The 14,055-nt window shown below is 34.9% G+C and overlaps 1 protein-coding gene and 1 pseudogene across 1 annotated transcript; both read left to right on the forward strand.

Moving 5' to 3' along the window:
- Window positions 1-1,057: 1,057 nt before the first annotated feature.
- Window positions 1,058-2,023, forward strand: LOC112809844 (olfactory receptor 2A12-like). The gene has a single exon (XM_025853223.1). The coding sequence runs from the start codon at window positions 1,058-1,060 to the stop codon at window positions 2,021-2,023; it is 966 nt and encodes a 321-aa protein (XP_025709008.1).
- Window positions 2,024-11,230: 9,207 nt separating this feature from the next.
- On the forward strand, window positions 11,231-11,871 carry LOC112809861 (large ribosomal subunit protein uL16-like; annotated as a pseudogene).
- The last annotated feature ends 2,184 nt before the right edge of the window (window positions 11,872-14,055 follow it).

The raw sequence follows: 14,055 nt of genomic DNA on the forward strand, positions 1-14,055 counted from the left end.
GATAAAATGGTTTAAAAGTACTTCTGTTACCCGATTCTGCTGTTATTATTTATCATGTTATAACCTTTCCATAATTAATGTCATTCAATTTAGAGGAACCAAAGAGATATACAGTGGATATTGAGTGTGATCTGGAAGAACAAAATGGTCTAAATTTACATATATTGGGAGGGGAATACAATGGATATGATTTTAAAAATATTTGTAGGTATAATTTGGAAGAGACTGAGTTGCATTACTTAAAGCAGAACGATTAACAATGTAACTGGTGAAAATTAAAATAAGTTGGATAGTTCATTTATTCCTCATACCAAAGGCATATAATATTTTTAATGGTGTTGAAAATTGAATTACAAGTGAGTGTATATTACTATGTGCCTTAATTTTTCTTTAAACCCTGAAGCATTCACGACATATTCCCGTGAGTGAAAGGTTGTGTACATCTATATGAACCTCTCATCTCTGCATTGGAAACATGAACAGTGACAAGCATTTGGGGATTACAATCAAGTTACCAGAATTATCTAAATTCTATATCCATCTCTTCCACTTTAGTGAATTTGACAAACTCACTACAGTCCTGTGACTTCATATAAGATATTTCTAATGGCTATTTCATATTTTTATAGTCATCTCAGAAAATTCTGGAAGGTTCTATTATAAGCTTCTGTACTCCAAACAAGAAATGTTAACATAAAAAATCAGTACTTCTTAAAAACTTGCTCTGTACATATAAGTGAAGTCTGTCCAGGAACAACCAAAACCTTATTCACAATTTGTATGTGTGTGTCTATATCTGTGTATGCATGTTTGTGGTTTTGTGTTAAAGAATATTTTTGTCTTATTCTAACATATGAAAGTATTTTTCAAACTTCATCATGAATGTAAGAAGGTTTTCAAAAAAGAGATAATTTAGTCCTTAAGTTATTGAATGCACACAATGGAATGGTACTTGATGATGTTAAAGAATTAGTGTGTCTTTGTGATTTCACTATAATTTTTGTTCTCAAAGCACATTTCTTCTGCTCACATTATCAGTTTAACACTGGAACTCAACATGGCTCAGGAAAATTTAAGCACCATCACTGAGTTGGTCCTTGTTGGATTTTCCAACCACCCTCAAGTTGAGATACCCCTCTTCTTCCTTTTCTCTGGGGTCTACCTGGTCAATCTTTTTGGAAACACAGCTATTATCACTTTGGTGGTAATTGATTACTGTCTCCAGACACCCATGTATTTTTTCCTCTGCCACTTGGCCTTTCTCAACATATTTTACACCACAGCTGTGGTCCCCAAGATGCTCTTCAACCTCCTTGCTTCCAAGAAAGTTATCTCTTATGAACTCTGTCTTGCCCAGACCTACATCTCTCTGTTAATGGGAGCAGCTGAGTGTATTGTTTTGGCAATCATGGCTCTGGACCGTTATGTGGCCATTTGTTACCCTCTGCGATACCTGCTCATCATGAACTGGTCTGTGTGCATGCAGTTTGCTGTGGGGGCATGGGCCATCAGCTTCTTTGCCTCAGTGGTGCCCCTCTACTTCACCATACTTCCCTTATGTAGCCCTTACATTGTTGACCATATTTTTTGTGAAGTACCTGTTCTTCTTCATATGTTCTGTGCTGATACATCCCTGCAAGAAACCTTGATGGTGATAGGTGCATCTGGTACCCTCTTGCTCCCCTTCCTTCTTATTACTCTCTCCTACCTATGCATACTGGTTGCTGTGATGAAGATGCACTCAGCAGAGGGCAGGAAAAAGGCTTTCTCTGTCTGTAGCTCTCACCTGACTGTGGTGACCATTTATTATGGGACAGGTATGTTCACGTACATGAGGCCCAAATCTCTATACTCAGCTGAGGGTGATAAATTAATCTCCTTATTCTATGCTGTCATCAATCCTGCTTTGAACCCATTAATCTATAGTCTGAGGAACAAGGAAGTGAATGGAGCCTTGAAGAGGGTATTAGAAAGATTGTCAGTGTCCCAAAGGCAAATGATTACTATCTTGAGATGCCAGTAGACAGAATTTTATACTTTAATATACTCTTTAAAAACAGTCACTTAATTAGCTACAACTGTGTAAGAATTATTGCAAATATACAATATCATTCATTACAGACACCCTTTTGTGACCTTCCTTTTAATGTTTAATGACTGTTAACAGATTATATTATTTTATTAAATATTGCTATATATTAGTTCTCTATTAAACAACATGCAAGTATAACTTATGAGAAAAAATGGAATTGAAATTTCAAGGTAGGTTTTTGAATTCCATAATTTCACATAGACTCTATATTTTATAATTAATTACCTTATGATATTTGTAAACATTTTCCTTATTAATCAAATGTCATAGCATTCTCTTTATTTACCCTTTATTCAGTCTATGAAATTATAATTTATGATTCATCTCTTCATCTTTAAGCTGATAATTCCTCACACATCTGTTTTGAATACCTCACTACATCCCTTCAAACTTGTACAATTTCTCAAGTAATTCCTATCTCAGAAATGTATTTAATATGAGTATTGCAATGCTCAAGTCAATTTTCACTTTCTACATCAATTCTTTCTTGAAAACCTTCTTACCTTGCTGTAAATTCTATTTCCTTTGATCCAAGACTTTAAACTTTAGCTCTTTTATTGTAAGGTGTATTTTATTTTCTCACATGTTTTTTGACAGCCATTAAATAATTTATTTAGATCATGCATAGAATATTGACTATCCATTGAAATCTCATTATCTTACTCATTAGACAGTACACATTGACTTCTAACTGCAGCACAGGGAAATAAAGCCCTAGTGAACTGAAGGGCCAACAGAAAGCCTTCTTTATAAGGGTCACTTATGCTGAGTCATGAAGAATGGGAAAATTCACCGTGTACATGTCAAAAAGAGAAACTGTAAATGGAGGTGTAGAGTGAGGAAAACAAACAAACAAACACCAAAAACAGTGGAAATAGTTCTTTGTATCTTGGCTGAAGTCAACACTGTCCTCAAGGCATATATGCATTTGTTAATTTAATAAATAGAACAGGTCTTAGCATTTTTAAAAAGATTTATTTACTTAATTTAGAGAGAGAGAGAGCATGAGAGTGACAGGTGGGGAAGAGGAGAGAGAATCTTAATCATATTCTGCACTGAGCATGGAGCCCAATGGGGGCTCTATCACAGAACTCTGAGATCATGACCTGAGCAAAAACCAACAGTCAGTTATGCAGGCACCCCAGCATTTTTCTTTTTCTTCTCTTAATGCCAAGTTCCTGTGTGGTCTTTATTTGTAGAAATAAATGTCATGTTTTACCTAATTGTACATTAAAATATGATTTTATCTGTCTGATTGCCAACATAAATTTGGAGAAAATGTTTTATTTTATTTTGTCTTAAGATTTTATTTATTTATTTATTTATTTATTTATTTATTTATTTATTTATTTAAATCATGCAAGTGGTCGGGGAGGGGCAGAGAGAAAAGGAGATAATCTTAAGCAGGCTCTGGGCTGAACACAGTGTACCACAGGGGGTTTGATTTCATGATCCTGAGATCATGACCTGAGAAGAAACCAAGAGTCAGAAGATTAACCAACTGAGGCACCAAGATGACCCAGACAAAGTTACTTTTATTCCCCAAATGTTATATGTAATGATTGTATTTTTGACCAGTTGAAATTAAACTATAAAAGGATTACATATGCATAGAAAATAAAATAAAATAAAATAAAATTATATTAAACTGATGGTTTTTCTTATCTTACTATTTTTAAATGGAAAATTCCTCATTTCATATAATGTCTACCTTTTTTTGCACCAAATATCATGTTCTTCATTTTCTATTTTTGTGGCAGTTGTGATCATTTAAAAAAAATAGCACAATTCAGGATTAGAGTTCTGATACCACAATTGAAAGTCACTTAAGCCTCATTTTCTGCACACATAATTTAAAAATAGAAAAATAAAAATATTTCTTATCAGCTATTAAGAGGGTTACAGGACACTTTGCTGTAAATTGTAATAAGTTCTTAGAAAATCAAGTTTCCTATTAGCACCCAAAACACTGAATTTCCAAGCATTTTGTTATTTTTCTTTAAACTCATGTGCCACAAATATGTTTTGGAACCACCTGCATAATCTTTGTCAATATTTCTTACTCTAAGATTACTAAAATCTCTATCTTTATAGCTTTAAGGTGAGTTTCCTTTGTGTTGCAATGTACTGCCTACAGGATAGTTTCTGGCTATTGACATCATCTCTTCGTAATGTAAACTATAACTTCATAGGGTATATGAAAGTAGCTAACAATTGAAGACTGAAATAAGATAAATTGTTCTATTGTCCATAACTTCCATTTCTAGGAAAGCTTCTGAGGATTCATTACTGGGACTCCAATTTTTAATGAGTAATTTTTCTTCTGAGAGCAAACACGATAATGGGGGGAAGTCAATAGTCCTCCAAACAACACACACACACACACACACACACACACACACACACACTTGTTTGAACATATGACTCCTAATTCTCAGTGAAATAATAAATTCATATGGCTTGTGCAGAACAGTGATAAAAGGCAGTGGAAAAAAAGTTAAAAATTAAATACCCAAGAAAAAACTTATTTGCTTCTATGTAAGTTAACCCTATAATTTTTTTTAAAAGATTTTATTTATTTATTTGAGAGGGAGAGAATGAGAGATAGAGAGCACGAGAAGGAAGAGGGTCAGAGGGAGAAGCAGACTCCCTGCTAAGCAGGGAGCCTGATGTGGGACTCGATCCCAGGACTCCAGGATCATGACCTGAGCTGAAGGCAGTCGCTTAACCAACTGAGCCACCCAGGCGCCCAACCCTATAATTTATTTCCCAAATAAGGAAATGATTGATGAGGAAAGGAGGCAATAATAATAATTTATGGTGATAGGAAGTAGAAGCCAAGACTCTCTGAGTTTGATAAATGAGGTTGTGATATCCTACACATATTGTAATTTACAACAAGATAATTATATGAAAAATATTTTTATGATTGTCGATACAAAATGACTTCACAAAATTCACTAAATGAATGGTTGTTTTCCAGTAATGTCAGCATCATAACAACATAATGTGTCCCTTTTTTTGTTCCCTATTTTAACAATTAAAATTCAACAACCATTCAGAAGCCAAAGTGTGTCTGTGCAAGCAGTGGAATTAAGCACCACATGCCAGGGGACCTAGAAGGATTCTTGCCCACTTGTACACTGGGTAATAGGCAGACAGATCATGGTACAGGCTATCCTTTATTAGATATGTCTTTTGTAAGTATTTTCTATCACTCTGTGACTTGTACTCTAATTCTTTTGATGTCTTTTGCAGAACAGAAGTTTTAATTTTATTGAAGACCAGCTTATCAATCAATCTATCTATATATATATATTTCTTTAATGAATTGTGCCTTTGTTGTTGTATCTAAAATGTCATTGCTATACCCCATGCTATAGAGGTTTTCTCCTTTGTTATCTTCTGGGAGTTTTTTACAATTCTGTATTTTAGATTTATTGCTATGATCCATTTTGAGTTAATTTTTATGAAGAATGCAAAGTCTATGCAAGATTTGTTTTTGTTTTGTTTTGTTTTTTGCATGTGGATGTCTAGTTGTTTTACCCTCATTTTTTTTGTTTTTGTTTTTTGTTTTTTTTGTTTTTTTTAATGTTATGTTAATCACCATACATTACATCATTAGTTTTTGATGTAGTGTTCCATGATTCATTGTTTGTGCATAACACCCAGTGCTCCATGCAGAATGTGCCCTCTTTAATACCCATCACCAGGCTAACCCATCCCCCACCCCCTTCCCCTCTAGAACCCTCAGTTTGTTTTTCAGAGTCCACAGTCTCTCATGGTTTGTCTCCCCCTCCGATTTCCCCCCTTCATTCTTCCCTTCCTGCTATCTTCTTCTTCTTCTTTTTTTAAAACATATAATGTATTATTTGTTTCAGAAGTACAGATCTGTGATTCAACAGTCTTGCACAATTCACAGTGCTCACCATAGCATATACCTTCCCCAATGTCTATCACCCAGCCACCCCATCCCTCCCATCCCCCACCCTCATTTGTTTTTAAGAAATTATGTTTGCTTCATCGTATTGCCTTTCCTCCTTTGTCAAAGATCAGGTGACAGTACACATATGGGTCTCTTTCTAGGTTCCCTGTTCTATTTAATTAATCTATTTGTTCTTTTGCTAATACCTCACTGTCTTGATTACTGCAGCTCTATAGTAAGTCTAGAAGTCAGGTGACTTTGTTTTTTGTTTCTTTGCTTGTTTGTTTGTTTGTTCTTTCAATATTGTGTTGGCTTTACTGGATCTTTTACCTTTTTGTAAAAACTTTTGAATGACTTTGCCTCTATATGTAAAATATATATAAGATATATCTTGCTGAGAACAAATTTGACTTGCTAAATCTAAAGATTAAGTGGGGAAGAACTGACATCTTGATAGTATTTAGTCTTTCTATCCATGAACATGAAATATCTCTCCATTTATTTAATTATTTTTTATTATTTTAGATTTATTTATTTTACAGAGAGAGAGAGAGCGTGAGCAGGAGGGGAAGAGGGAAAGGGAGAGAGAAGACTTTATCAAGCAGACTCCAAACTGAGATCAAAGCCTGCACAGGGCTCAATCCCATAACACTGAGATCACAACCTAAACTGAAACCAAGAGGTGGTCACTTAACCAACTGTTCCACCCAGACATCCCTTATTTTGATTTTTTCATTGGACTTTTTCACTTTTCCTTATATAGATCTTGTACATACTTTATTAGATTTATACCTAAGTATTCATTTTGGGGGATGCTAATTAAAATGGTATTGTTTTTAAAAAAATATAAAATAAAATTGTATTGTTTTTAATTCCAAATTCCACTTGCTTGTTGTTAGTATATAGGAGCAATTGATCTTGTGTATTCACTTTATATTCAGCGATCTTGCTAAAATCACTTATTAGTTTCAACTTTTTTTGTCGATTCATTTAGATTTATGACATAGATGATGATGCAATCTGTGAACAAAAACAGTTTTACTTCTTCCTTCCCAGTAAATATACATTTTATTTCTTTTTCTGGATTTACTGAATTATCAAAAACTTCCAGTGCAATATTGAAAATGAGTGGTGAAAGGAAAATAGCCGATTTTTTATTGCTGCGTCATATTCAATTTGTAGATATATTAAAATATTTTGAATAAATTTGAGATATAATATTGTGTAAGATACACACCATGTTAAACTGATACACTGACATATTGTATTGTGATTCATGAAGTAGTAATATTTATCATATTACATAATTATAGTACAATATTAGTGTCTATATTCATTATACTATTAATTAGATCTCTGTTAATTATTTAATACTTATTACAAATTTGTACACTTAAACACCATCAATCTTATCACCTCCAACCCTCATACATTTACACACCTATCAACTGGTACTACCACCTTACCCTTTTTTTACAGATTTAAATTTTTTAGATTTCACGTACAAATGGCATCCTACCATTACTTGTCTTTGTCTGATCTCACTTAGCATAATATGTTCAAGGTGCATCCATGTTACTGGAAATGGAAGAATATGCTCCTTTCTCATGACTAAATAATTTTTTTATTCATTCATCCATTAGTGGACATTTGGATTGTTCCCATAGCCTGGGTATGGTGAATAATTCTGTGATAAATATGGGCATGTGCATTTCTTTGAAATTTTGTTCTCATTTTCTTTGGGTATACACCCAGAAGTGGAATATATGGATTTCATGGCAGATGTATTGTTAATTTGTTGAGAAATCTTCATGTTGTTTTTCATAGTGGTTGGAGCAATATGCATTCCCACCAACAATGTATAATGGTTCTTTTTACCTTCTTCACCAGCACCTGTTGTCTCTTGTCTCCTTGACAGCCATTCTAACAGGTGTCAGGTAATATCTCATTGTGATTTTTGATTTGCATTTCCCTGATTATTAGTAATGTCGACTATTTTTTTTCTGTGTCTGTTGACCATTTTTTGCCTGCCTTAGCCAGAGTCTCTCATGGCTTGTCTCCCTCTCTGATATCGTCCCATTCAGTTTTCCCTTCCTTCCCCTATGATCCTCTGAACTATTACTTATGTTCCACATATGAGTGAAACCATATGATAATTGTCTTTCTCTCCTTGACTTACTCCACTTAGCATAATCCCCTCCAGTTCCATCCATGTTGATGCAAATGGTGGGTATTCATCCTTTCTGATGGCTGAGTAATATTCCATTGTGTATATGAACCACATCTTCTTTATCCATTAATCTGTTGAAGGACATCTTGGCTCCTTCCACAATTTGGCTATTTTGGACATTTCTATTTAATTTTATTCATTTTTAAATGTGTTTGTTAAATTAAAAAATAAACAAATAAACAAGCAAAGAAAAAGCAGAATCATACCTGTAAATACAGAGAAAAAAATGATGATTACCAGAGGGGAGGGGTGGAGGGGAGAGAGAGGTACGGGCTTCCAGTTATGGAATGAATAAGTCACAGACATAAAAGGTACAACATAAGGAATATAGTCAATGATATTGTAATAACATTTTGTGGTAACATATGGTAACTACACTTTTGAGCATAGCACAGCATATAGAGTTGTCAAATCACTATGTTGTATACCTGAAGCTAATGTAACATTATGTGACAACCATACTCCAATTAAATTGAGTAAGTAAAAATTTAATTCCAAAGGTCTTAAACTTTGAAATATGATACTACCATATTTATCTAAGCAATAATAGGAGAACCAGAATAGTATAAATAATATTGGAATATAAAACCTTTAATGCTAATAACCAAAATATGATAAAAATAAAATCAATAGGGATGCCTGGGTGGCTCAGTCAGTTAAGCATCTGCTTTTGGTTCAGGTCATGATCCCAGGGTCCTGGGATCAAGTCCTACATCAGGCTCCTTGCTCAGTGGGGAGCCTGCTTCTCCCTCTGCCTGCCATTCACCTGCTTGTACTCTCTGTCTCTCTCCCTATCTCTCTCTCTCTCTGACAAAGTCTTTAAAAAATAAAATAATAAAAAATAAAATAAATTCAATAATAAATGGCAAAAATTGTTTTTGTAGTTGTTTTTAAGTTGACTGATTTCCTTATATATTCTGGAAATTAACCCTTAATTTAATAGATGCTTTGCAAAAATTTTTCCCACTGTGTTGGTTGCCTGTTTATTTGGTAATTTTTTTTCCCCTGTTGTGTGCAGAAGCTTTTGAGTTTGATGTAGTCTCTCTTTTTGAATTTTTACTTTGTTTATCTTTTTGGTATCATGCCGAAAAACTCATTGCCAATACCAATGTCAAGACGCATCTTCTTTGCATTTTATTCTAGGAGTTTTATGGTTATCAGGTCCTATGTTTAAGACTTTGATCCACATTGGGTTAATTTTTGTGAGTGGTGTGAATTAAGGGTTCAATTTCATGGTTCTGCATGTGTTTTTCCAGTTTCCCCAGCACCACTTATTAAAGAGACTATTCTTTCCCATTTGATATTCATGTTTCATCCTTCCCCCTCCACACACACATATTAGTTTACTGTATATCTTACATTTATAAGAATTAAATCTTCTATGGGATTTAATTCTGAGCTGTCTCTTCTGTCCTATTGGTCAACGTGCCTGTTTTTGTGTCAGTACCATGCTATTTTTATTACTATGCTTTGTAGCATACTTTGAAATCAGGAAGTATGATATTCTGGTTTGGTTCTTTTTTTCTCAGGATTTCTTTGATTATTTGAGGTCTTTTGTGGTTCTGCATAAGTTTTATAATTGTTTCTTCTATTTCTGTGAAGAACATCATTGGTTATTTTGATGGAGATTGTGTTGAATCTTTATATGGCTTTGTGTAGTATGGCCATTTTAACAAAAGTTTTTCTGATATGTGAACATGGGATGTCTTTCTATTTGCTTGTGTCTTTTTCAGTTCTTTTAGCAAAGTACTGTAGTTTTCATTGTGCATGCAACTCACTTCCCTAAATTTATTCCTAAGCTTTCTATTGTATTTGAGGCTATCATGAATGGGATAGATTTATTACTTTTTGAGATGCTTCATCATTAGTGAAAATGAATGTAATTGATTTTTATATTAATATTTTATCTTACCATTCTACTGGAATCATTAATTAATTCCATTTTTAGTTAATCCTTTACTTTTTATCTATATTAGATCATATCATCAGAAAATAGCAACAATTTTACTTTTTCCTTTCTAATTTGAATACATTTATCTCTTGCAAAATTGCTCTAGTCAGGACCCTCAGTACTACATTGAATAGGAGCACCGTAAGTGGGCATCCGTGTCCTGTTCCTAGTCTTACAAGAAATCTTGTAAGAAGTCTTACAAGAAACATTACAAGAAATGTTTTCAATTTTTATCCATTGAGAATAACGTTAGCTGTGGTTTTGTTGCATGTGGTTATTTTTATGTTGAGCTATGTTTCTTCTATACCCAATCTGCTAAGGGATTTTACACAAAAGAATCATGTATTGTGTAAAATACTTTTTCTGGATCTATTGAGATGTATGTGTGATTTTTATCTTTCATTATATTGATGTGATGTATTACATTTATTGAATTTTATATATTTCATCATCCTTGTATCCTAGGGATAAATGGCACTTGATCATGGAGTATAATACATTAATGTGTCCTTGAATTTGTTTTACTAATATTGTATTTAGAATTTTTGCGTCTGTATTCCTCAGGTATGTCGGTTTGTAGTTTTATTTTTTCTTGTGATATCCTTATCTGACTTTGATATCAAAGTAATGTTGGCTTCCAATAATGAGTCCTTCTTGGTATTTCGGAAGATTTTGAGGAGGAATGGTACTAATTCTACTTAAAATTTTTTTTTCAAGATTTTATTTATTTATTTGACAGAGAGAGACACAGTAAGAGACAGAACACAAGCAGGGAGAGTGGGAGAGGGAGAAGCAGGCTTCTCACTGAGCAGGGAGCCCAATGCGGGGCTCGATCCCAGGACCCTGGGATCATGACCTGAGCTGAAGGCAGACACTTAATGACTGAGCCACACAGGCGCCCCACTAACTCTACTTTAAATGTTTGATAGAAGTCTCCAATGAAGTCATCTGCTCATGGAATTTTCTAAGTTGATTACTGATTAAACCTCTAGCTCTTTTCCATGATGCACCACTGAAGATCTTGGTGTGGCCATGGGTCACCACCCTGCCTGGTATTACCAGTATTGTAGAATAAGTCATATCCAAAGTCTTGCTTCTGCAGAGCTGTCTTCGATGCCAGGATCTACATCTTTGACCTGGGGTGGAAGAAGACAGAAGTGGATATGTTCCCACTATGTGGCCACAGGGTGTCAGATGAATATGTGCAGCTCTCTTCTGAAGCCCTGGAGGCTGTCTGTATTTGTGCCAACAAGAACATGGTGAAAAGCTGTGGCAAAGATGATTTTCACATCCCAGTGCAGCTTCACCCCTTCCATGTCATCCGTATCAACAAAATGTGTTCTGTGCTGGGACTGACAAGCTCCAGACGTATATGTGGGGTGCCTTTAGAAAGACCCAGGGCACAGTGGACAGTGTCCACATTAACCATGTCATGATGTCCATCTGTAGGAAGCTGCAGAACAAGGTGCCTGTGACTGAGGCCTACACAGGGCCAAGTTCAAGTTCCCTGGCTTCCAGAAAATCCACATTTCCAAGACGTGAGGCTTTACTAAGTTTAATGCAGACAAACTTGAAAACATGGTGGCTGAAAAGTAGCTCATCACATATGGCTGTGGGGTCAAATACATCTCTAATTGTGGCCCCTGGACAAATGGTGAGCTCTGCACTCATAACAACATTGGCACTGCCCTTTCCTTATTCATGTGCTCCAATAACTCCTACTTCCTGTCCAAAAAAAAATCTATTTTTTTATAGACAAAATTGTCTATTAAAGACAAAATGTCTTTATTGGTCTGTTCTAAATTTTTTATTTCTTCCTGATTCAGTTTTGGTAGGTTGTACATTTCCAGAAATATATCTATGTATTCCAAGTTATGTACTTTCCTGGCAAAGAATTGTTCATGGTAATCTCTTATGATTATATGTATTTATATAAAGTCAGTTTTAATGTCTCCTCTTTAATTTCCAATTTTATTTGAGTTTCCCCCCCTTTTTTTTTCTTAGCCTAGCTTATCTTTTTGAAGAACCAGCTCTTACTCTTACTGATACTTTTCATTGTCTCTATGCTCTCTATTTCATTTATTTCTGTTATGAGATTTATTATTTCTTTCCTTCTGCTAACTTTGGGCATAATTTTTTCTTGCTTTTCAAGTTACTTGAGATGTAAAGTTAGTCATTGTTATTTTATTTGAGATCTAATTTTTAATATATGCATTAATTGCAATAAACTTTCCTCTCAAAACTAACCACTTTATCATTATATAATGATCTTTGTCTTTCGTTGCCATTTTTTACTTGAAGTCTATTTTGTATGGCTATCCATGCTGTACTTTTCTTTTGTAGTCTTCATACACTTTTCTTTTTTTTTAAGTTCAAATCTCTTTTTTTATTATTATGTTATGTTAATCACCATCATTAATTTTTGATGTAGTGTTCCATGATTCACTGTTTGTGCATAACACCCAGTGCTCCATTCAGAATGTGCCCTCTTTAATACCCATCACCAGGCTAACCCATCCCTGCACACCCTCCGCTCTAGAACCCTCAGTTTGTTTCTAAGAGTCCATAGTCTCTCATGGATCCTCTCCCCCTCCGATTTCCCCCTGTTCATTCTTCCCCTCCTGATATTTTCTTCTTCGTTTTTTTCTTTTTGACATATAATGTATTATTGCTTCAGAGGTACAGATCTCTGATTCAACAGTCTTGCACAATTCACAGCACTCACCATAGCACATACCCTCCCCAATGTCTATCACCCAGCCACCCTATCCCTCCCACCCCCCACCACTACAGAAACCCTCAGTTTTTTTCCTGAGATTAAGAATTCTTCATATCAGTGAGGTCATATGATACAAGTCTTTCTCTGATTGACTTATTTCGCTCAGCATAATACCGTCCAGTTCCATCCACGTCATTGCAAAGGGCAAGATTTAATTCCTTTTGATGGCTGCATAATATTCCATTGTATACATATACCACTTCTTCTATATCCATTCATCTGTTGTTGAACATCTTGGCTTTTTCCACAGTTTGGCTATTGTGGACATTGCTGCTATAAACATTGGGGTGCACATACTCTTTCAAACCCCTACATTTGTATCTTTGGGGTAAAGTGAAATTGCTGGATCAGAGAGTAGCTCTATTTTCAACTTTTTGAAGAAACTCATACTGTTTTCCAGAGTGGCTGCACCAGCTTGCATTCCCACCAACAGTGTAGGAGGGTTCCCCTTTCTCCACATCCCCGCCAACATCTGTCATTTCCTGACTTGTTAATTTTAGTCATTCTGACTGGTGTGAAGTGATATCTCGTTGAAGTTTTCATTTGGATTTCCCTGATGCCGAGTGATGTTGAGCACTTTTTCATATGTCTGTTGGCCATTTGGATGTCTTCTTTGGAAAAATGTCCGTTCATGTCTTCTGCCCATTTCTTGATTGGATCATTTGTTCTTTGGGTGTTGAGTTTAAGAAGTTCTTTACAGATTTTGGATACTAGCCCTTTATCTGATATGTTATTTGCAAATATCTTCTCCCATTCTCTCAGTTGTCTTTTGGTTTTCTTGACTGTTTCTTTTGTTGTGTAAAAGCTTTTTGTCTTGATGAGGTCCCAATAGTTCATTTTTCCCTTGCTTCCCTTGCCTTTGGCGATGTTTCTAGGAAGAAGTTACTGTGGCTGAGGTCTAAGAGTTTGCTGCCTGTGTTCTCCTTTAGGATATTGATGGACTCCTATCTCACATTTAGATCTTTCAACCATTTTGACACTATTCTTGTGTGTGGTGTAAGGAAATGGTCCAGTTTCATTCTTCTGCGTGGCTGTCCAATTTTCCAAACACCATTTGTTGAAGAGACTTGTCTTTTTT

The sequence above is a fragment of the Callorhinus ursinus genome, unplaced genomic scaffold (assembly GCF_003265705.2).
Source record: "Callorhinus ursinus isolate GAN/ISIS: 27379988/994484 unplaced genomic scaffold, GSC_fseal_2.0 scaffold105, whole genome shotgun sequence".
NCBI classification, from domain to species: domain Eukaryota; kingdom Metazoa; phylum Chordata; class Mammalia; order Carnivora; family Otariidae; genus Callorhinus; species Callorhinus ursinus.